This window comes from Geospiza fortis, unplaced genomic scaffold (genome assembly GCF_000277835.1).
Source record: "Geospiza fortis unplaced genomic scaffold, GeoFor_1.0 scaffold157, whole genome shotgun sequence".
Classification (NCBI taxonomy): Eukaryota; Metazoa; Chordata; class Aves; order Passeriformes; family Thraupidae; genus Geospiza; species Geospiza fortis.
In genome coordinates this window covers 5,685,612-5,710,701 of record NW_005054314.1, presented here as the reverse complement: position 1 = coordinate 5,710,701, position 25,090 = coordinate 5,685,612, and the positions used below count along the sequence as shown (strand labels likewise).

The window sequence follows — 25,090 nt, the reverse complement described above, 5'->3', positions numbered from 1 at the left end:
ATACCATGTCATTGAAAAACATTAGCTGTGCTTGAAATCCCCTTTGAAGGAATATGGAATTTTGAAATTCATAATTATGCAAATACATTTGGAGACTTTTTAAAGTCTCCTTGGCTTGCTGGCAATAATAAAGTCTTGTTCTTAAGAGTATTGAGAGGCGAGCAAGGTGTAAAATAATTTTTTGCTGTTGTCACTGTGGCTTTCCTTTGACTTCCATTCACAGTGGCATTGGTTATGTTTCAGTTTTCAACTTGGATGGTTTCTTCCTTGTACTGAATGACTCTGGGTGATGACATTGATGTGCATTACCACTTCATTTTAGCCAGTTCTTGGAGCTCTGTATTAGGTCAGGTCAGGTGTTGTGCTTCTTTGATACTAAGATGCTGCTGCAACTCAGGAAATATTTTGGAATACTTTGTAAAGCAAAAATAGCAAAAGAATTTCTTAAAAACCATTTAGGTTCCGTATAAGAGAGACACTTCTTGTAAGAGATAAGATCTCTTCTTGTCTTGGAAACTTGCAAGGGCAAGAGTAATAAAATGGAGAATAATAAAATGTTCCACACTTCATTAACTAATTCTTCTACAGAAGTGATAGTTGCTGCTAAATTATTTTCAGTTTTTTAATCTACTAAGGTGGATCCCCATTAGTAGAAAAAAATTCTCTATTCTTTCTTGTTCATGGGCTTTTATTTACCTACCTCGCAATGATACTATGTGTGGACTAATGTTAGTGGAATACTCAGCACTTTAGCAGCTTGTTTTAGAAATTCAAAGAAGTAATTTAAAAATAAAGAATAAAACCTCCAAGTTCTTTTCATCCCTGGTTAACCTGTGACCACCATTGTTTCAGGCTAAGAAAAATATTTTGGTAAATCCCAAAGTTCTTTGAGTCGCTGGTCCTGCTGTTTTGTAGATGGGGAATGAGTGAAGCGTTTGGGGCTTTAGCTAAATATTGACAAATCCAAATCAGTCAGTTGGGTGCTTAAGGCAGGAGGAGCCCTCAGTGCTGAATTCTAGTTCTGTCCTCTGCTTTGTGGTGGCATGGAGAGCACAACTGCTGTCCCTTCCCCAGGAAAAAAGGGAAGGCAGGTCCCAGGGCATTTATCTAAAGTTTGTGCTCTACAGACTTAGTGTGATGAAGTAAATATGGGGAATACTAAATAGTATTGTGCTCTACAGACTTAGTGTGATGAAGTAAATATGGGAATCAATTTCAGATACTGCTGAAATTGATGTAGATGAGTTTTGTTAGTGCAATGTTCAAATGGACTTTGAGGTAAAGAAAGAAGAGACAGGACTTGGAGGTTTTGTGGGCTTTGGTTTAGTTTGTTTTTTGAGGAATACTGATGTGTATTTCTATGCCTGTCTATACATTAAATGTGATTATAAAACCAAACGTTTAAAACTCTTGAACTATCTTGTCATTTCCTACTAACCTTTCCTGTTGCTTCTAAAAAGTAGAAATAATGTCTTCATAGCTGAGGCATTCTGTTTGTGTATCAGTGTGCTGGCAGTCATGAACCCAAGGAGGTTATCAGCTTTCAGTATGTGTTTTATATTAGTCTATTGCAAAATTAAAAAGGTTGACTTTAAAACATTCTTTCATTGTGAGATTCATCAATACTTGTGAAAAGGAGGTGTTTTGCAGGCTTAAAATTACTTTTAAAAGCGTCTATAAACATACATAATTATACTTTGTTTCCTCCACAGGCATTTGTAAAGGATGTGCATGAAGATTCAATAACAGTTTCATTTGAAAACAAGTAAGTGTATTGCTGGTGTTGTACCTGTAAATGACAGAGTATCAACCTTGCATTTGATTGACCTAAATATGGCTTAGTGCAGAGTAGTGTATATTAGATACTCTAAACTTGCTGCTGGCATGTTTTGAAGTTATATTTAGTATCTACTATTTTGTGATATTTCTATATAAATGCTTTTAACAGTTTAAATATTTTCAAGTGCAAAACCATAGTAACATGGGTTTTGCTGGGAAGGTAATCATGTTGTTCCTGAATTTACGTGATGACAACCCATGTTTGATTAAGTCAGCAGTTGTACCATTACTGACTCTTTCACATGTGAATGTCTTGCCTTGGTTTTAGAAGACTCCAGTATTACAAAATTTGTTCTGTAGATAAATGGTGAATACCAATTGTCTGATCTAGAAACTAAAATTATCCAGTCTCCATTAAAGAAACTGAAAATTAAAACGGTATTCAGACTGGATCCTGATCAAATTTTCATAACCAGTAGTAGAACCAAAGAAAAAGAAGATACAGGCTTGTTTTGAAGGAAGTGTCCAAATGTGTTGTGGAAATGTTTTTTAATCTATGTTGCTAGTGTTGGGGTTAAAAACCATACCTGTAAATAGAGGAAGAGCTTCTACTGGAAGATTCAAAAGACTGCGGGGGCCATCAGGGTTTCATTTAAGATGCTTAATGGTCATTTAGATGTGTTTTTTCTTATTATGTATACATTGGATCACATTACCTTTAATACATATATGCACAAAAGCTCCGCTGAATTTGAAACTGTAAAATTAATGGATTAAAAATGATTTTGTTTACAAAGAAGATGAAAATATTTAGACCATTCACTGTGATTTTTGTTTGCAGCTGGCAACCAGAGAGACAAATCCCATTCCATGATGTGAGGTTCCCACCACCTGCAGGCTATAATAAAGACATAAATGAAAGCGATGAAGTAGAGGTGTGTATGCTCCATTAACAGCTCTTGTCTTGAGAAGTGAGAGAACTTGCTGTGAAAAATGTCAGCCAGGCCACTGTAAGGTTTGCTTCCATGTTAGGTGATGTCACCTTGTTTGATTCCAAGTACTGCAGAAAGCACAGTGTCAGGCACATCTCCAAAGCCAGAGTTTGACAGTAATAAACCATGCAAAGTCCATGTACCACAAAAGGCCCTGTAAAATTCCATGTACCATGACCTCCATGCTGAGTTACAAACATGATCAGTGTTGCAGTGATTGCAGATCAGTCCTTTTTAGGACATTTAATTCAGAAATAGGTGATGAACTGTAGTTATTAGGCTGTTAGGTAATAATGTCTCTATTACCAAAGCTTCAAGCTGAATCAGATAATTTGCATTATATGTGTGTGTACATAAAAACATAGAAATATATGTGTATATGTAAATACTTAAGTGTATATGCAAAGAGATTGGCTTGAAAGCAGCATGTTTCTAAAACCTTATTTTATAAAATTGTAACATTTATTTTTATAATTAATTTAAAGAAAGAGGTCTTGTAAGATTTGCATTCTGCTTGCATGCTCTGTAGGCTTTTAGTTTGAAAGATAAGAAAATGGCAAAACTTCTGTAATGTGGATGTGGCTGAGAGCATATATGTGCTAAAGAAGTGTAGATGTCTGACCTCCCTCTCACCCACTGGTAGGACTTCATCAGACCTACACACATTTAGAAATACTATTGATTAAATATTCACAGATGTAAAAGTCTGAATTATCTCTCTTTTAACTGCATGCAAGACTGAGGCAGCTACTGCCAGTAGATTGGGCACTGTATTATTTATTATTATTTGTCTGTACAATCTTGCTGTTACATGCTTTCTGTGTTGTGCTCAGAGACTTTATGTACTAAGAGGTTTTGCTGGGTTTTGTTCCTATGGAGTTGCTGATCATATTAGTGTCAGCTTTTGTGATGTCTTTTAAGGATATAATGTATGTATTTTGTTCAGGTTTATTCCAGGGCAAATGAAAAAGAACCCTGCTGTTGGTGGTTGGCTAAAGTGAGAATGATAAAGGGTGAGGTAGGAGTATGCATATATACATATATATATATTTTATATTTACTTATACTTTTTTCTTTCTTTTCCCTTTATATATTGATGTACACTGTGGTTTGAACTAATCTCTATTCATTTTTTAAGAGTTTCTTGATTAGGACAGTTGCAATTACCATTAACCTCAACCTGAGAAGTCAAATTTGACTTGTACAGTTAACAAAAGTACCTTTTCCTTAATAGTGTAATGCTCACTCATGTCATAAAATATGTGGCTTGGATGATTTTATTATTTTTATATCAGTTCTACGTAATAGAATATGCAGCCTGTGATGCTACATACAACGAAATTGTCACAATTGAGCGTTTGAGATCTGTGAACCCCAATAAACCCGCAACAAAAGATACTTTTCATAAAATCAAACTGGCAGTTCCTGAAGATTTAAGGCAAATGTAAGTACAAGCGTTTCTTTATAACTTGTTTCAGAATGTGGGTAACTTCTTAAGCCTGAGACAAGAGGAATAAAAATGCTTTTTACCACTCTAAATTAACTTATTGAAATGTAAAAATGTAAAAAATACAAATATTGATGTGGTCATACTTCAAAAATAGAAACAATGATTTTTTGAATTGTGGTTTATTCCTGGAGGAAGAAACACTTTCTTCAAAATTTTAAGGTTTATGTGTGATACAGATTAAGATTTTTCACTCTGTGCACAGGTTAATTTGAATCCATTCTTGGTCAAATTTTATTATTTGGTAATGGCTCTGGGAATAGTTGAACAGTAATAAAACCTCCCAGAGTATGATACAAAGCCAGCTAACTTTCTCCTAGGCCATGGACCTGTTGTTGTCACATAGTTAGAGCTCTAAAAGTCAGATTAATACCTACTTCCCTTGTTTACCTTCAGGTCCCTTTCTGCTTTCCTTGAGATGTATGTTATTGCCTCAATGTGGAATGAGTTATAAATTCAGGTTAGACTAAAACTTCCTGAAGTTAGTATTACAGCATACACAAGTGGACACAGGAAACCTGGAGAAGCCAAGCACAGCATGAGATGAGCATATGTTCCTTAGAATGCTGCAGGGGTTAAAATGAAATCACACATTTTAATGGTTCGTTATGTGCTTGAAATCTTGAACTTGGTGATCATAGTGATTATAGTTTTCAATGTAGTTTTGTCTAACTTGTCATTCCACAGATTTACATATAGAAAATTTCTGAAATACTTCTAATCCTACTCATGTGAAAACAAATGAAAGAAAAATGAGTAAAATAAATGATAACGGAATAAAATAGCACCTGCTTTGAAAGGGAGAGCTTGGAAATCTTTATTTACGTTCTTTGTATTAAGGAATTATTCTTTTTGGCTGTTAACGGTAAATGCAGTGGTTACTATTTTTAACTTTGTTACATTTTTATTCCTAGGTGTGCCAAAGAATCTGCACATAAGGACTTCAAAAAGGCAGTTGGAGCTTTTTCTGTAACATATGATTCTGAAAACCACCAGCTTATTATTTTGGTAAGTACAAATGTTTTGCTGTACCATTGGCAGTGGTTTGTTTCAAGAGTCCATGTGTAAAGCACTGTTGTGTTTATTAACAATGCAGTCAATCAACGACGTGACCACGAAGCGGGCCAACATGCTGATTGATATGCACTTTCGGAGTCTGCGCACCAAGTTATCCCTGATACTGAGAAATGAAGAAGCCAGCAAACAGCTGGAGGTATGTTGGTTGTCTTCCCTGAGGTAATTTGAGTGAAACAGATAATAAAAAAATCCCTGGTGTGTTATGTAGCTGGTGGGGCTTGCATTGAGGTGAAGGTAATGATGTATTGATAATAATCTAGGTGGTAAAAAAGGCAGGTGGAAGTGTCATCCAACAAAAATGTTTACAGTTACAGGGCTCTTCTTTCAAAGACTCATTTTTATCAGCAGGATTTTGTGGGGGATTGAATACAGCTATGTAGATATACATACATGTGTATTTCTTTCATATTTTGAAGCATAAAATAGCCATCATTGCACAAATAATGCCACATATTTGGTAGCTTTAAAAATAGATGGGAGTGAATATGTCATGATCCTGATAGGACTAGAACTGGATCTAGCAAAATAATACAGTGAAAATGAGATGAAAGGGGTGAAAAATGATGTTGGTAGAATGTATGAAGGGATAGGTTTGTCTATAGATAAAATGTTAGGAAATAATCTTACAGCAGATACAGCTTCTGATACTCCTGTGACTGGAGAGTGGGTGTTGACTGGCAAGAAGCTTGAGTCATACTTGTCCATGGGTAAAAGAAAAAAAAAAAAGAAAAAGAGTAGGCAAGGAAATAAGGGGGTTTTTATACACCAGAATTAACATTTCTTCATGGTTTGTCTCCTATCTACAAATTAGAAAAAATATCAATATTTATGAAGACTTTTTAGATTCACTGTCAAGAACCAGAGGTACCACTTAAACTCCTGTAACTCAGTTTGACACAGGTGTATACCAGCAGTGTTTCTGCAGAGCCCGGTTTCATTCCCCCTTTCCCAGGGGTTACATCTGTTTGAAGTGGGATGTCATGTTCAGGCCTTGTGTGTCCAGTGGGCATACTCACTGTTACAAGAAGTTCTCACTTCTGTTGTTCCCTTTTCGTATCTTGATTTCTGTGTTTCAGAGCTGAAATCCAGTTTGTTTGGGTTTTGGTCTTTCTCAAGATGAAGGATGGACCAGTTTTTCCTCATTGGTGTTCCTTAATGAGCACCCCATTGTAGCTCTTCAGTAATCATTCTTTATCCTCCAGAACTGACAGTTGTGTGGGCAGTTTACCTCTTGAAGTGCAAAGTATTATTTTGGAGGTGGGAAGAACAACAGCCTCTTTGGAGCTAATTCTCTTAACATGCCCCCACAAATGCATGCACCAACAACTGTTGTCATTGATTCCTTTCCCAAACTAATCTTGGACTCTTCTTGTCATTGTAACGCTGAATCTTTTTGCTGCTGTGAAAGTCTCAAACTTGATTTGGTTCTCACTAGAAAACCATTGTTGAACTTCAGTTTCTACCTAAGTACTTAAATAAAGATTGTGAGGTAAATATATACAGTTAAAATTTGTGTGACAGGAGTTGGCTGGTATTTTTCGTTTTGGCATTTTTGTTTCTTGTAGTTAGAGTAAATATAAAATCAGTTTCATCCAAAGTTGAAAGGAAGAGCTTCAGATAATAAAAATCATACTCATGATTACTATTGAGACACTGACATACCAACAGACATATGTCCATCTGCAAAAAAAATATTTAGTGAACGCTTTGGGCTTTACTGCATTATTAATAGCAGCTCACTGTTTTCATCAAGTAAGCCTTTTTATGTATCTCATAGTCACTGAACTTTCAAAGTCTTTTCTTCTAGCAGTTTTACCTATTTTGTTTCCTGAGTCATTATCACTAGACCAGCTTCTTTTGTTCAGTGGAGTTTTTTTCTTCCTATTTTATGTACCTTCTTTTTTGAATATTAGCTTCTTGACTTGCATGGCTCTACTTCTCAAACATGGCTTTTAAAGCATCAAGTAAAATAACAGATTATTTTTTGTTTACATTCTTTCCCAGTGGGTATGATGTAGCTGTTTTGGGTGTCTTTCACATACTAAAAAGCCTGAAATGACAAGTGCTTTAAGTTCTGGTTGGTATTTTACTGGATCTAAGTGGAACTCCGTTCTGGCTGCTGTGTAGGTATTCATACATTATTTGCATAGATGTTTCTTAATGTATTGGAGGGAAGTAGAATACAGAATTTCTGATGTTTAAATTGAGCACACTTTGTAATAATTTGCAGAAAAGCTGATGATGTTTTAGTGCAGGCAGAAAATCTCTGGTTTGACTGTCAAAGCCAAGGTCCTCACTGATGATGTAGCGTCATCTTTTCCACATGTTGTAGATAGTTAATAATGGATCATTGTCTTGGTCATCTTGTTCTCTCCTCTTATTTGGCTGTCTATAAAAAATGTCAGCTAGTGAATCAGCATTTGGATTATCTGTTAGAAGTGGAAATGTGAGCAATTAAAAATAACTTTTGCTTTCCAAATTGTCTGTAATGTAGCTACTGAAGTACTTGATGGTGCTCTCAGAGTATCTGAAGTATTTCATAACACTTGGATACTTACACCATTATCTACTGTAACCAGCTCTTTGAAAAAGTGATTTAGCACAGGATATTTACCAACCACTTTAAGCAGGAGCAGTTCAGAAAACAGTACCAGTTTAGCTGGAACAGTATAGGGCTTGTTGTGGGCAATTCCTTGATGTTTTCTCAACATCTGTAGGGTCTCATTTTGCTGACATTAAACTACTAATTTGAAATGTGCTAATGTATGTCTTGACAGTAGTTACAGCTTCAATTCATTGCAGAAACATGGACAGGATTATATATCTTGGCTTTTATCTTGTTTCTTCCTTGCAAAACACTCCTTCCTTAATAGATTATCACAGTTGGAAATTCTCTATCTTCCCACAATGCATTAAACAATTGTTCCTTTCCTGTGTTCTGTTATGCTCACACTTGTGAGTGCTCAGTATGACCCTTCTGCCTGGGTAGATGTGTGATTCCTGGATGAAATTCTGAACATATTTGTTCTCTGAATTCAAACAGTTTTTGTGTTGTCATGCATAGGCACAGATTCTTAATTTTTTTAAAGTGCTGTAGATATCCACAGCTGCTCTGCTTTATATATAATTGTGTCAGTCATTGAGTTATTACAGTTTCACCCACCTGTTGAAATTGGTGCAGTTTTTTTTTCTCAGAGATCATAAGGTTTGCTTTAATAATCACCACAGTTACTGTTTCACTACCTTATGAGTGCTGTCTTACCTAATAACACCTGATAGCTGTAGCTGTTAAAGGGTAATTCAGAATGGAGGTGTCAACACAGCTAGAGGCCAGCCTTATGTTAATATTTAAAACATTTCTGAAGGAGACTCCTTGGTGGTTTTGAAGCTAAAATAAGTGCAGTAAAGGGATTGAGTAAATAAAAAGTAGGCTAAGCACCTGATTGAAAAATAGACTTGAAATTTATGTTGATTTCTCTCTCCAGTGTGCTGAAGAGACAATCAAAATGAGCTGACATTAGATTTTTCTTCAGAGTTCTAGGCAACTTGCATCCCGGTTCCATGAACAGTTTGTAGTACGTGAAGACCTAATGGGTTTGGCCATTGGCACTCATGGTGCTAATATTCAGCAAGCCAGAAAAGTCCCTGGAGTGACTGCCATTGATCTTGATGAAGATACTTGTACATTCCATATTTATGGAGAGGTGAGCTCCCTTCTTTATCATTTCAGAAAATACCTGAAAGACACAAGCAAACAAAAACCTTGGGGAAATGTGTCTTGTTTCTTACACTTCTTTATATTGTAGGATCAAGATGCGGTGAAAAAGGCAAGAAGTTACCTTGAATTTGCTGAAGATGTCATACAAGTCCCAAGGAATTTAGTAGGTAAGTCATTTCTGGAGGCTGTCTCTGTGATAGTAAGGAAAAATGCCTTCTGAGAACTGCACTGAGCTGGAAGCAATGTGCTGATGTTAAAGTACAAGGCAGAATAATTTCTGGATTGAGCCAGAGAATTATCTGCTTCCCCCAAACAAGTCCAGAGAGTAGTTCAGCTGTAGAAGAGATGAATTTGCAGTCTCAAATTTTCCTAGTATATTTTGAATAATTTCTTTGACTTGTATTTGGTTTTTTTCCCCTGTCCTTTTAGAGATGTTTAGAAGCAGCACTGTGAGATGAACTAGGTATCTGTGATGAAGAAAATTTAAAATACTTCCATTGCCAAACAATTAAAAAGGTCCTTAAAAACACATGCAGCCCTTGTATATGTGGAGAAGTCTTTTAATGACCTTTTGATGCTACAAAGCAAAATAAAAGTACATTATTTCATTCAGTAGATTAGAAAAGAGCAGAGAAGACACTTTATGGTAAAACGTAGCCCTGAAAGCAAATGCTTTAATAGGTTGTCAGGGAGTGTATGAAAGCTGGTGTTGAAGCAGTGTGAAATTCTGCAGCAGGGCAAGTCCTAAGGAATGTGGCAGCTCAGCTCTGGAATTGATTAAAAGCAGTTTTCTGTTCCTTATTTCCCCGATTTACTGGTGATAAGTGAAAATGATAAGCTGCCATAATTATTTTAATGTGAGGTCTTAAAGTTTGTTTCTCTTTAGAACTTAGCAATTATATTTTTTTGGCAGGTTTTCATTTCTACTCTTAATTCTTGACATGGATCCTTTAGAATATAACTTTTGCTGAACCCTATGTTATGTCTGAAAATTCCTAGTAATTTGCTTTAAAAATGCAGAAGGCTTTTTTAGATAGATATATATATATACACCGATACTTTTTCGTCTGAAGAAAATGCAAACAACCGCCTTTTTCTATTTAATTATATTTTTAAAAATTAAAACTGAAAAAAAATACAAACAAAGAAAAAACCCACCCAAGATGTTATTTATTTTTTAAAGACTGTATAGACATTTTTATTTGAAAATGTTTGTGGGTGTTCCCAAATCCTCACAAATGCTTTGATTGGAGTAACTGATGTAAGTTGTGGAAGTTTTGAGTGATTTATTTTTTAAATCATTACCAAGGCTTTTTTTACATTTATTAGTAAGGTGCTGTTCCATTTGCCAGTAATATATAATGAAATAAAGTTCTCAGATGAAGTACTCAGAAGTAGCTTTTGACACTCAGAACAGCCTTTGTCATTGAGGAGGAACTTACTGGGCGTATTTTGTCATATTTTCTGCAAATACATCAGAAAAATTGAAACACAAAGCTTTTCTTGAAAGCTGTGATTGAAGGATGTGTCCTCCCTCACCATGTCCCAGGCAGCTTGGTTTTCCTGCCAGTTTGTAGCATGTTGTTTTGCTGAGATGGGAGGGAGCTAAATTTTCATTTTCCTTGTCTCGCAGTAGAATGTCTGCTTCAGAAGATACATGTCTGCATTACTGGCATTGGAGTATAATTTATTTCCATTTTTTACCTTGGACTTTTTAGTGAATTATAAACTGCTGGCAAAAATGTCTGAAAACCTCAGTTTTAGAGAATTTTACATCTGCCTCAGACCGTATCTTTGGTAGTATTTGATCAACTAAGATTTTGTAAATGAACTAAGTTTTGCTTACACAAGAAGTAGTTCCAGCAGATGTTAAGGCACTGTAAAATTATTTTTGTTTGTTTTGATTGGATATTTTAAATGCAAACAGAAATCTTTGTAATTTTTGAAGTTATTTCAAACCTACCAAAGCAAAGCCAAATAAGCATTCAAGGCACTGAGTATTTCTGTGATCAATGTGTTTTGTAAGTTAACACCACAAGCTTTTGTGGACATTTTACTTTGTGGCTTGTTAGCTAAATCTTTGTTGTAGAGGATCAAGTTCTTGCCCTGGTACTTAAATAGTCTTGTCTAATTAGAGTACAGCAGTACTCTCAAGTTGAATGTTCTGTATGTTCTTTCTGTAGGAAAAGTAATAGGAAAAAATGGAAAATTGATTCAGGAGATAGTGGACAAATCCGGCGTTGTAAGAGTGAGAATTGAGGCTGAAAATGATAAAAATATTCCACAAGAAGAGGTATGTTTTCAGTTAATTTAATTTTTCTTTTTGTTAATTGGTTATGTTCTACCCAATGATAAAATAAATTCTTCCTTTTATCTTTGTAGTGGTAAGATAAAGTGTTGATTAATGTGTTTTCTGATGGATTCTATCTTTTCTGTTAATGCTGAGGGACATTTTTATAAAAATTTGGCTTCTCTATTTTAGAAAAATGCTTTGTGAAATTTATTGGTGGTGCACCTTCTTAGAGATTTCGTGTTGTTCCTGTTGGAAGCAATGACATTTCCCAGCATGTGCTAGGCTGTAAATCCATATATATGAAACTTGCTGGTTTCATTCATTAGTCTTCTTTGAGTTTGATTTCTTAGCTTTTTACCTGGTTTAATTTTTCGTTGGAAGTTTGTTCTGTTGAAATGAAAAACTTGTGCTTTATCTTAAATCTCTGCTTTTAAAAAATACTACCTAGGTTCACAAGAGCCTGTAAATTATAACCTAAAGGAAAAACAAGCATGAGCACTGTGAAATCCCAGGTTTGCACAGGAAGGCTGTCAGCCTTGCAAAGGGCCTGAAGGAAGTCTCAAACATTGTCATTTGAGGCACTTCTGTGTGGGGCTGCATTGAGGGGCAAGGTTGTGGTATGCCAAAAATCTTACAGCATGAAGGTCTTGACATCTCAATGCAAAAAGACTTCCTGCAGTTTCAGGTGTGAAATGTGCTTAAAGAAAACTGAACTGCCTTTCATTTACCTCAAAATCCAAATATGTACCAGCTAAGAACCTTTGCACTTTGGATAAGCTATGAAATGTGGTTTCTTATGTTCTTGCTTAAGTAGTTATTTCCTCTGCTGTTTTATCACTGTAGGACTTAGTGGAAATCCACAATCCAATTTCCATCTTTCTATACAGAGTGGCTAAGCAATTAACTGAGGGTTTTTTTTACTATTCTACTAGTTTTACATCTGTCTGAAAAGGTAAATTGTCAATATTTAGACTTAAAGATTTCACTGGTCTGTCGTATTTAATTTCTAAAGAAAAATTCCTGCAGCATAAAATGGAATTAGTTTAATAAGCACGAGGGTGCTGCTATTGCTGCAGGCTAGAGAATCACAGAAGGGTAAAAGAGCCAGTACTCATGGCTGCAGGGACTATGTCTGGCTTTTTTTTTTTTTTTAATCTGACTTGAAAAAGCTGATTTGCTTACATTTTTCTGTCCAAAATGCAGCTTTTAAGGATTATCTTGAAAGGTTTTTTTACCTGTCAAGCTCTGCATTCATACTTCTGCTTTACCTGTTAATGAGATTTCTAACACTGGCATTGCTTGCACTGCTTCACATGTTAGTTGTGTCATGCCAGGTGAAATACAGAAACCTGAGATCAGACTTTAATAGGTAAGAGTTGGTACTTGTAAATTGAATGCAGCTTTATTTCAACTATAAAATCCAAATAATCTTTCCATATGTAAGTGTGGATATTGCAGCCCTTCTTCTTGTAGTAGAACAGTAGTTCAATTAAATTTTAATACAGCACTTGGTTCTTTTTATGTGACAGAGATGTTAGAATACTGCCCATTAGTTTAAAGTGCAGTTTTATACATCCCATTATATTATAACAGGCTATCTTCAGGCTTTTCATATTTTAAAATGAGATAGGTACTGTTTGTTACACTAATATATATTACTTTTATATCTGAATTTAGTATGCATGTAAAGTCTGCTCAGTTTCCCTCTCTGCAGCCAAGTTGAACATAGGTACTTTTGCTTTGAAGACAAAAATAAGGTTCAATAAATAAGCACTTTGCTGCTTTTGTATGGCTGAAATTGCTTGATATGGTTACCAGCTCATATTCTTAATAGCTGGCATTGTTATACCTTGAATCCACTGCCAGAAGCAACAGAAGCCGTTTCCTTAAATGCCCTCTTAAATCATTTGTCTTGTCATCGTTTAATAATTGATACTGTGAGCTAGTTAATGCCAGTTTAGTAGAAATTTCACTGCTCTTTATCAGGTTGTATAAAATATTTATGAAACTTAAAATACCCCAGATAATAAAACATTTCAGTCAACAATGCCTGTGGCTAAAGAATTTTTAATGCCTATGAAAGTCAGTGTTAATGTTGAGGTTCCTTAGCACTAGAGGACTGTGTATATATTATTTTTCCTGGTTACTTAATGTAGATGCGTAAGGTCTAATGTAAGTTCTCTGCCTGTAAAAGAAAGGGAGGGGGCAAGAAAACCAAACACAACCTTAAAAGGGGAGACAAATTATAGACTGGCCACTCCTGGGCAATCTCAGCATAGTGTGCTTTTAATTTTTAAGACATTAGTGTCTCAAATCATTTCACTTCTGCAACAAACCTTCCTATGGAATGCAGTTCTGTATAGGGTGTGTGCACAGTGAAAATTAAAGGCTTCTTTAGAGGTAATGATGAGATAGCAGAACAATATTTGAGATAATCAGCAGGTGTGCCAGGCTCTGGTCTGCAGTGGCATGGGCTTCAGCAGCTGAGTGTTGGAGATGCTCAGCTTAACCTCTGCAGTCCACAGTGAAGCTTCTGCCCAGGTGCTGCAGCTGCTGGAACAGTCAGGTTCACTCCTTTGGCCTTGGTGGGCTGCACTCACACCTCTGAAATGCTGCAGGGACCTGGCTGAGTGTCAGAGGTTTTGCTGTAGAAATTGTCTATTGGAATAATATCCCAATATTACTGGGTGGAATGTGCCTGGGCTCTTCTGGGCCTTGCTGCTTGGCCAGCGGCGGCAGCAGTTGTGTTTCACCTCAGAGACACCTTTGGCTGGCTGTATGTTGCAGCTAGGCACTTAGACAAGTCCAGACAAGCAGGAATTCAGATATTACCTCTGATGGAGAAGCTTTAGGTGAGGTGAAGATAAAAAGGAGACGGATTCTGCGGAGGGTTTAATCCAGAGTTTTATTCCAGGGTCACTGATCTCTGAATCTTCAGCTCCACAGAATCCCGACCACATGGTCTCAGCATCCTTTTAAGCTCCAGGGACAGGGGGAGGGAAGGGGTAGAAATGCCACCAACCAGGTAGGAGGGAGGAAGTCTCAGGGGACAATGACACCTAGACAGGCCAATTGTCCCCAGGGCTGAGAGGCATCTTGTGAACTTTGCCGATCAGACGATGGCCTTGCTGGCCTACTGAGATTGACGGACAGCTCTCAGCAGGAGGCAGGGAGAGGGGAAGGGAGAAGGTATTATCACACCTGGGAAAGGATCGGGACAGCTAAAACAGGGAACTGCATCACACTGCAACAATTGTCCTTCTGTTGCTAAGGTTTACTTTGTTTTCCACATCAGTGGAACCTTTTAGATAGGTTTTTTTTTTCACCTGCTTTGGCTGCCTAAGTTAATCTTTGGGTGTTTTGTCTCCCAGTGTCATAATTTCAGACTTCAAATTTCCAGATTTGTATTTTCCATGTATTTATTGAGTCACTTCATGTGCTTGAAGGGTAGAAGAACTGTAAGTTAGAAATCATCACCTGAAGTACTAACTCTTCCTTGAATATTTTTTGGCTTTTTTTTTTACAGCTGTATAGATCTTCAAGAAGGATCAGGTTTTGTTTTGTGACAGAATGTTAATTTGATTTACTTTTTTAAAAGATCAAAGGTAGACCAAAAGGAGCTGGTGTGAGAGAATGCATGCAGTCAGCAAAGGTGGTATTATTTTGAAGGGGGAAAACATAAAGTGTTCTAAATTGACTCTTTTTCACTTGTTCAGAAAAATAAATATTTACATTGTGATGCAAATGATCTAAATCTGCCTATTGAAAAAAGCTCTTTGCATAAAGGGAATTAGAGTACGTGGTGTAGTCAATACCAGAATTAAAATATACTGTTGTCTCACTTTTTCATTTTTGCTTATTCATGGTGTAAGAATTGTATTCAGGTTTTACAGTAGTTTGAATTGAATACCTAATTCAGCATTCAATACCTTATCAATAACCAAAGCCTATTGTTTCTGTGTTTTAGGGCATGGTACCATTTGTGTTTGTAGGAACCAAGGATAGCATCACTAATGCAACTGTTCTTCTGGATTATCATCTTAATTATTTAAAGGTGAGGATAATGATGCTGCTTTACCACTGATTTTTTCCATCAATACTTGGGATGTAACAGTGTGATGATGATTAACTGTTCAGGTCCTGAGATTGTTGACCAGTTAGTATTATAACAGGTTCTCTGTCTGAAAATGAAATGTTTTTAAAAGAATAATTTGTCTAAAGAGTGGGATGACAACTTTTTTCAGGATGCAAATTATAGAAAAGTAAGAAAATTAAAAAATCTGTCAAAACGTGCTGCCAGCTTTATATATGAAAGAGTAGTCAGTCCTTCGTGCAACTGCAGAGCAAACAGCCTTCCATGCAGAATCTTGTATAGAGTGGGCATTTGTTTTAATGCAAAAATGCTAAATGACTGTTTCTGTAATGAATTGACATTTCATACCTGAGCATGTTTTGTAGGCAACTCAGCTTTATATGTTTGCCTCTTGGCTCCATAACTTCCCCAGTAGTCTGTGATGAGTGGTCTGTTGTATAGGGAGCAAAAAATATCCCATGTTGTTGCTTATAGTTACTTTTGCCTGTGGTTGTGGCCAGGTGCCCAGTCTTCAATGGCAGGGCCAGATCTAACAGTAGGGACAGCTTTGAGTTCATTTAATTAAATAAAGTCTTGCATCTGTTTTGAAGCCTTCAGACCATTCATGATTTATGTCCAGTCAGTGCAGTAGCCATCAGTGCATCTTTTAGAATGCTAAAATTTCTGTACATTGTTACACTTTTTAATAGAGGTAATCAAAGAAGTCAAGAGAAGAAACAACTTCTCCTATCAACTCAGTCACTTTACCTTTTAACCCTGCTTTTGTCAGTGTTTTGGAGCAGAGGTACAGCAGCTCTGCAGCTGTCACAAGGCAGAGGCAGAGAAGAACCAGATGAAAACTAATACTAAAAATCAAGTTCATCTCTTGCATGCTTGCTATGATTTGAAAAGATATTTCTGGTTTAAACTTCTTTGGCTGCCTAAAGGGCATACTTGCATGTGAGTCAGTACTTAAATGGGCACTGACATGGTAGTGGGAAGTGTTTGAATAGCTCAGCAATTTTGTTTTAAATTGATCAGTTCATCATGAACTATGGTCACTTTGTCTTAGTGCTCTTAAACCTTCCTGAACCAAAGGTCACACGTAAGTGTTCATCAGTCTGTGATAACTACTGGATAGATTCTTACTTCTAAGGTTTTATCTTGGCCTTCTCATCCCATTAAACATAAAACCAGAAAATGTTGTTATCTTAGTGGCCTGTTGCCTTATGATTCAGAATAATGTCCTCCAGTTCACTGACAAGAAGTGGGACAGACCTGTTCCTCTAAGATTTTCATGTTTTTATGCCTCCAGGCAAAGATTATTAAGGAAACTTTTTGTAAAAGATACATAATAGTGCATCAACATCAAATGTACTGAATCGGCTCAGAGTCATGGATTTCTTTGTGTGTAAAAACAAGAAAGCAGACTTGGCTGGAATGACTGTAGTGAATTTTCAGGATCTTGAGAGGAAAGACTTAGACCAGGATTCACAGCCTGAGACTGCAGGAAGGTGGACTTTGGCCTGTTCAGGGATCTGCTTGGAAGAATCTCATAGGATACATTCCTGGAAGGAAATCAAGTTTGGAGGAGCGGCTCTTAAAGCATCACCTTCTCTGAGCTCAAGAGTAGTCCATCTTGATATGCAGGTGTTCACACAAAAGTAACAGTAGGCCTGCAGGGATCAACAAGAAACCTGTGGCTAAATTAGTATAGAAAAAATGAGGATACAAGTAAAGTAAGGACAGGTGAATCAGATGGAGTATAAAACCACAGTTTGTGTGGGCAGGGATGAGTTTGGAAAGCTGAAGTCCATCAGGAGTTGAATATGGCAAGGTTTGTGAAGGGGAACAGGAAGAGCTTCTGCAGAGATATTGGCAGCAAAATGAATGCCAGAGAAAATACAGGCCTGCTGCTCGATGGAGGAGGAAACGTGCTCACAAACAGGAAGGATGAGGTGCTGAATGTCATCTTCAGTTTTGGTTTTTTTTATTTATAAGATTTGTCCTAAGGAACATCAACCACTGATACCAATGGGAGAGTCTGGAGCAAGAAGTCTTAGTCTTCCTAAAGGAAGGTTGAGTTAGGGAACATTTTAAGGGGGAGTGAAAAGCTATCCACCAAGTTACTGATGTGCATTCCTGAGTACCACAGCATCTTAGCAAGGTCCTGGCTGGGCTAGGTGACCTGCAGAGGATGCAGTGTCAGAATTAAACTTCTATCAATAGATTTCTCCCTAATTAAGAAAAAGAAAGGGGATTGCCCTTTTCTCTGAATATGTGTTGCTGTATCTCTTTTACCCAGTTGTACATGGTGAGGGTGCTGCGTGCTGATGCCTCTGTGCCTGAGTTACTTTTCTCTCTATGCTTTTATGCTTCCTCATACTGTTCATTATCATTGTGTAGGGTTTAACAGCAGAGTGCCTTTTTATGGAACAATACTGTTACATCAGAATTGTAAATTACTTTTATGTTGTTATGTGCAGCAGTGTAAAGAGCTTGTGTCCTGATCTGAGTGCTTTTTCTTGATAAAAACTTAAACTTATCAACTGTGCCACTGGAAAAGTTGTGTTGGTAGCACATGGATTTGAACATCTGAAAGTCTTTCTGTCAAACAAGTTATTCTCAAAGCTGAGTTGCTGTTTGAGTATTAAACAGATGATCAGTTGCAATATTTCAGTGATTTTTCTTTCTCAGACCTGCATGTGTGCACATGCAGATGGTTACATAGTGATGGTACATGACTTGCTGGGCTTGTGTTTGCACAGGAAGTGGACCAGCTGCGTTTGGAAAGATTGCAAATTGATGAGCAACTGCGACAGATCGGAGCCACTTCCAGGCCCCCCTCGAACCGCCCGGACAAGGACAAAGGGTACACGACCGACGACGGGCCCGGCCTCGGCCGCGGCAGCCGCCCCTACCGGAACCGCGGCCACAGCCGGCGTGGGCCAGGCTATGCTTCAGGTAGGTGCCTCCAGGGACACCTGCACTTCTCAAGGAGGCCTCCTGGTCTTAAGACTTCTTGGAAAAGACTGGACTTAGAGCTGTTTAAAATGCAGTTACTGTTGAGTGTTAATATTTGAAGATGATATTGAGCTTTATGCTGTAAGAAAGTACTTCCAAGTGTAGTGCTTTCCTGTAATCTACGCTGATTTCCATGCAGTTCCTGCTTCTTACAGCATGCTTCTGTCTTCTACATTATGGAGCATATCTAGTTATTCCCTAACTCCTTAGGGCAAGGATTGTTATTTTATCTATATTTTGAACAATTCCTGACAATGAAGTCTCAGTTTTCATTTAAGCCTGTGTGAGTCTATCCTAATATAAATATTTATAGGTGAAAATACGGTGGAGCTCAATTTACAGGAAAGCTATTTTCTTCATATTAAATTTAACTTTTATGTTTTTAATAGAAGACCATAGTCACCAAAACAATGTGTTACTCTTTGAAACCTTAGATAATTCATTAATGAATAATTTTCCAGATTGTGCTTCTTCAGAGCAGTCTATTACTTCATTATCCATAATGTAGGTCAGATGGTGTTTGTCCTGACTGAAAGGCCTGTAGTGTGAGCTTTGTAAGAAAATCTTAGCTTACATTCTGCATAATACAAAATTAATGTTTTTAGAAGATGTAAACTCACCTTGCTAATAATGTGGGTTATGGGAGGAAAAAATGGGGAAAGAACCAGCTTTTGTCAATAAAGGTGATCTGTTAATTGGAAAAATCGCAATGGCCATTTATTTGATTTGATACATTTCTAGCATTTTGACTTTGTTCTCTGCTTTTTTAGTCTGTTTACAGGCTGTTTCTTGATGGAATTTTTTTCTTTTCATAGATGAATTGCAGTGGTGAGAGGAGACAGGACAGGTTATATTCACAACTTCCAGTTGTAGAAATACGAAGGAGTCTAGTCTATTAAACTTATGTTTTATTAGACTTTTATTACATTTTGTAGTATATTCAGTAATCTATTGATATACTGATAACAGCAATTTTAAGCATGTGGCACACTTAATTATTTAGCCTTAAACAACAACTAATTTTTATTAGTTTGTCTTGAATTTTGAAGTAATATATATTATGTACCTTTCTGTATTATGTATGTTACAGAGCAAAAACATCCCAAAACTGTCTATTAACAAAAAAAGAAAGAAAAAATATAAATATATACATTTTGCGTTCTACTATAGTAATTTCATGCTAAGCTACACTGGCGTGTTTGGATTTTTTTCATCCTCTTGATAGGAACTAATTCTGAAGCATCAAATGCTTCTGAAACAGAGTCTGATCACAGAGACGAGCTGAGCGATTGGTCGGCGGCCCCGGCAGAGGAGGAGCGGGACAATTACCTGCGCAGGGGGGACGGGCGGAGGCGCGGCGGCGGCGCCCGAGGCCAGGGCGGGCGGGGCCGCGGAGGATTCAAAGGTAAACCAGACTCCCTTTGGAAACGGCTGTCAGTGAGGGAATCCTAAAGCAAACTCCCTTCTGCCCGCTGCTCCTTTCCTCGTCTGCTCCAACTCCCCACCTGGTGGCCTCTCCTGACTTCTCTTGTCAGTCTTTTAAATGGAGTATTTTGTTTCAAATATGTTGAGCATTGAGCAGAGGGGTAAAATTCTTTTTGACCTGCTTTATTTTTGCGGGAGCTTTCACTATCATTTTTTTTCCTAAAATGGGTCTTGGCTCGAGTTTGTCCATCACAGATGGACATCAAGGAATCAAATTCTAGTTTGTCAGTAGATACAGAAAAATGTTCTAAAATCTGTATTACTCATTCAGCTGTCTATATTCACATCTTCTTGTATTTGATTTTCATGGAACAGGATAACATTGTAATTTATGTGTTCAATGGAAAGGACCAGGCAAAAGTAAGATGGGATAACTTTAAAAAGTTAAATATATATACAAGACCATATGATGTTCCATTAGATTTATTGGTTAAAATACTTTATTCTGCAACTCTGCTTATTTCTTGAATTTTTTTTTTCAACATATGGGTGCTGCATAATAAGATGATAATGTATAATTTAGGAAGCTTATAAGCCATTGAAAAATGTGAAGGTATTAAACACTATTGATTGTGTACCTCTCTTCTGTGGTTAATAATTTTGAGAAATGTTTTTTTTCCAGTCACTAGTCATTGTTTTTTTAACTATGGTGGCTTTAAACAATGAGGTTTTGTCTGCCTTATCACCTGAGAACATTTTCTTTAGTGATTCCTGGCCCATAGTTTAAGAGCTGTTGTTAAATGTTAGTCATAATACTTGTTCATGAGCCAGAAAATTCTGAATTGCCTACTGTGCTTGTGTAAAATTTAAGTGGCAGAAGATGATGTCTTTGTTGAACAACTTGGTGGATTAATTCTCCTTCCAGGCAATGATGAACAGTCGCGAACAGACAACCGTCAGCGTAACTCAAGAGAGGCAAAAGGGAGGACAGCGGACGGGTCTCTTGAGGTAACTCTGCTCATGTGGGAAGTCTGTAAGCTAAAATTGCATTGTGTCCTATACTAACAGTAGAGTCTTCAGCTGTGAGTGACACTGTAGCCTTGTGATTCCATATTCTTTGACTCCCTAATCACATCTACAAAAGTTATGTTACCAACTGACACAGATGCTCAGGACTCTAAATATATCAAGCTGTGTAAAGATCCAATTTTTAATGCTGTTTACCTCTGGTGAAAAACTGATGACAAGTCCCAAAGATTTACTAACCAGCTTGATTTCAGTCTCTGTTCTTACTAGCGCTTTGGTTTTAGCTTTTATTTCTTGCTGTGCTGTGTTGTGTGTTGTTGTCTATCTTCTATGTACCTGAGGGAAGAAAATCTTTAACACTATATAAAGAGAGTGTGTTGTAGCCAGAATCCTCAGAGTAAGAAAGTTTCTGAAGTTTAATCTACCTTCGCTATTAAATGAAACATTTGTAATTGAAGGCTATTCAGTCTAGAAAGTAAGTTTAAAATTCACATCAAGAAACTTTTTAAGTAAGAGGTTTGAAATAGCTTGTAACCTTAAATATTTTTAAGCTTTTTATGAAGATATTTCTACATTTTTTCAAATGCTTTGTTTCATGAAGTTATCAAGTTGATACCTTATGTATATATTTTAAATTTCCCCTCATGGAAACTGTCCTTGCTGTAAGTGGTAGCTTGCAAACCTTCCACCATCTCTTACTGCATAGGAGGAGTTAAGCTGGGAGGAAGAAACACTGAGCAGCTGCAAGCTGCTGCCTCTGGGTGGTGGTACCAGCAGTCAGGGTTCCAGTGGGACATGAAGGTGACTCTTGGCTAGTTTTTTAAAAACCTGGTTAAGAAAGGGACAAAACAGAATAAGTGACCAGATGCTTAGTTTTTGAAATGGAAGTGCTGAACTTAAAGGTGTAGTAATTGAATAGGCATGTGAAATGCAAGTAATTAACTTGGCAGAACAAAAAATAAATAATGGCCATGTGAGTTTTATAATTAAATAGTAATTACCTTACCAAGTTTGAAGGAGGCAGTGAGGAAATGTGGTGCTGAAAAAATACATAAGGCACTTAAATTATGGGGGGTTTTGTCTGTTGCTCCAAGATTTGGATGCAGTGACATGTTATAAGAAAATAAGGACTTGCATGTTGTTCAGATCTGGCTGAGCAAGTTGCAAAAATCATGTTACATGTAAAGGAATAAGCATTTGCCTCCTTTGCAAGCATAAAAATATGCTTTCAACATGCTCTCTTGAATTTTTTTATGACCACTTAAAAAGGCTGCAGAAGTTTTTTGGGTGTATTAAATGGATTTTTTTTTTCAGATTCAAAAAAGGTATGAGTAGATTCTGAGATTCAGGATGTTGCCATGGAATGACGCTATGTCATTTGGGGGCTTTTTGCGTATAAAGAGTAGGAAGTTGAATTACTAGAAGTTGAAATAATGTTTCAGAGATCCATCTGATACTAATTCAACTCTTTTGTGCACAAACAAACTGGAAATTTTTCTCTTAGCTGCAAAGGCTAGGTAGATGGCAGAGGATTTTTTGGCTCACAGGTATGTGGCATTTTTTGAACAGAGAAGAATTTTCACCCTCCCCTGCAGCTGGATACATTTAACAAAGCCATGAGGGGCTGGCACTATTTGCTGCTCCGAGAGCACCCACGGGTGGAGGAAAGGAGGAGAATGCTTTGTATAACTGTGAATTGTTCCAGATCAGAATTGACTGCAATAATGAAAGGAGTGTCCACACTAAAACCTTACAGAATACCTCGAGTGAAGGCAGCCGGCTGCGCACGGGCAAGGAGCGGAACCCCAAGAAGGAGAAGACGGACAGCGCGGACGCTCAGCAGCCGCTGGTCAACGGAGTCCCCTAAACTGCATAACTCTGAAGTCATACTTCCTATACTGTTTCAGTAATTCCTATTCCATGTTAGAGAAACTTGTTAGGCCAAAGACAAAATAGTAGGCAAGATGGCGCAGGGCATGAAATGAACATATGTTCTCTGTTAGCCTTTTTTAACATCAACAGTATGCAGTTGTTTTCAGAATAAGAAGTTATTCAAATATTTGCATAAAAATACCTGAACTTCTGAAAATCGCTTCCAAGTACATATTGCAGTTCAAAAGATGAAAGATTCTTTTTTGTTTGTTTTAAAAATACTGAGCTGTGCATTGGTAAACTTTCTGTTCAGTTGTACCATTTTAACACATCGGGTCAAATTCACTGCTCAATTTCAATTTTCAGAATAAATAGTGTTTGCAGTAATCAAATTGGCTTCTGTTTTCAATCTAACTTACCAGTTCTTCATGAAATGCTATGTCGTTTTATGTCCTGTGTCAGTTCACATTCTGGTCCACCTTTTTCAATATTTTGGTGGACCCTGAAATCTGTGTGATGTAACAATTGTCATTTTCATTAGCAAAAAAGTTGTATGATCTGTGCCTTTTTTATATCTTGGCAGGTAGGAATATTATATTTGGATGCAGAAATCAGGGAAGATGAGTTGGTAACACTAAATGTAAAATATATGTAGCAATCCTTGTCAGACGTTAGTACTTTATAGACAAGTGCATGCTTTCCATAATTTTTTCCTTACATAAACATTCAGTTAGGCAGTTATAAGAATAGGAAATTTATTTTGCACTGAAGATTTGGCAAATAGTGTTATTGAAAAAGGGGTGTAATTTTTTTCTTTGTAGGCAGTACAGGAGCTTTTTTTTAAAAAAAAAACCTAAAAAAAAAATCTTTCCATTGTGGAAAACTAAAAAATTCATTGTTACTGAGGGAACAAGTGTAACATGTTCACAAGCTAGTAATGGGTGCCTGCTGTTTGGCCAGATGACCAGCCTAAAGCATTGATGGTTTTCATCCTCCCAAAATTTTTGAATTGCTGTTTTTAATTTGGGGGCTATTTCAGGAGAGGTAAGAAGAAAGTCACCACATGTTATGCCCTGGCAACTACAGATACAGTAGTTGAAATATTGAAGGTAAAATAAAAGTTCTTCATATTTTGAGCTGCAGGGTCCTAATTACCAGCCAATATGAAGGTGTCACAGAATTTGATGCAAAGTACAGCTGTACACCAGGGAAGGGTGGGAAGTGGTGGGAGGAGCTGTGCTTTCTTTCATTTCTGATCACATGTTAAACTTACTGGGCACAACTGCATAAGGACCTTCATTTTAGTCCATTTTTGTTCAGATTTCTCCAGAAGGAGAGCCACTGTTTATGTACAGAATTGTACAAACTTGACCTTGCCTCTGATGTATTTTGTGAGTTTTGTTTCTTTGCTTTCTTCATTCTTTTTTTTCCTTGCATACAGGTGAGCATACTAAAACTGGCAACGAACTGCACATGATTTAACAAATATAAAAATGTCTTAAAAAGTATTGCCAAACATTAATGTTGATTTCTAGTTATTTATTTTGGGAATGTATAGTATTTGAAAACAGAAATTGGTACCTTGCACACATCATCTGTAAGCTGTTTGGTTTAAAATACTGTAGATAATTAACCAAGGTAGACTGACCTTGTAATGTAACTGCTCTTGGGCAATATTCTCTGTACATATTAGCTACAACAGATTGGATTTTATGTTGACATTTGTTTGGTTATAGTGCAATATATTTTGTATGCAAGCAGTTTCAATAAAGTTTGATCTTCCTCTGCTAACTGATGTTGATGCAATCCTTATGAATGATTGCTTTAAAAAATCTCAACTGACAGAAAGTAGGAAGTATTTCTTTGTTTAGACTTTAACTGTAGCCATTGTTTATTTACACATTTTAGAAAAGTCTCAGATATTACCAGATCTCAAAAATACAGCACAAAATGCTCAAGAAGACACAATCTCCTCATGGAATGGTACAGTACCTGTTGAGTGGTCACACTTCATGCACTCATTTCTCACATTCAGTGGTTGAGTTCACTAAGGTGCTAACCCAGGTAAATGTGAAATTCCTAAACCAGAGTCTGACTAATTGGCTGCATTCCATTTCCACGTGGGTTTTGGGGTTATGACCTTTTTCAGTATTTGTATACTTCACATATATCCCTTTCAGTTCATATTCCAGTGATTTTAGATGTTATTAAATTTCAACAAATTAACCTGTGAATCTAAATGTACACTTTTATTTTGAAAAGTCATGTTGTTACAAAACTTGAAAGTGCAACAAATGTCTGATGC

The 25,090-nt window shown here is 36.9% G+C and overlaps 1 protein-coding gene across 3 annotated transcripts; it reads left to right on the top strand.

Annotated features, from left to right (window-relative positions):
• The first annotated feature begins 1,708 nt into the window (after positions 1-1,708).
• On the top strand, positions 1,709-24,580 carry FMR1 (FMRP translational regulator 1). Of its 3 annotated transcripts, none has more exons than XM_005419854.2 (14): positions 1,709-1,765; positions 2,621-2,714; positions 3,718-3,789; positions 4,067-4,215; positions 5,193-5,286; positions 5,375-5,491; positions 8,889-9,059; positions 9,162-9,240; positions 11,257-11,366; positions 15,334-15,420; positions 18,207-18,402; positions 19,688-19,867; positions 20,813-20,895; positions 22,670-24,580. In XM_005419854.2, exons 3-14 carry the CDS (start codon positions 3,775-3,777, stop codon positions 22,778-22,780), a joined length of 1,392 nt encoding a protein of 463 aa, XP_005419911.1. In that variant the 5' UTR covers positions 1,709-1,765; positions 2,621-2,714; positions 3,718-3,774; the 3' UTR covers positions 22,781-24,580. The 3 variants fall into 3 exon arrangements, with proteins under 3 accessions (XP_005419911.1, XP_005419910.1, XP_030911896.1); XM_005419853.3 differs by having other exon boundaries at positions 22,619-24,580; XM_031056036.1 differs by having other exon boundaries at positions 1,717-1,765; positions 19,724-19,867; positions 22,619-24,580.
• Positions 24,581-25,090: the final 510 nt, after the last annotated feature.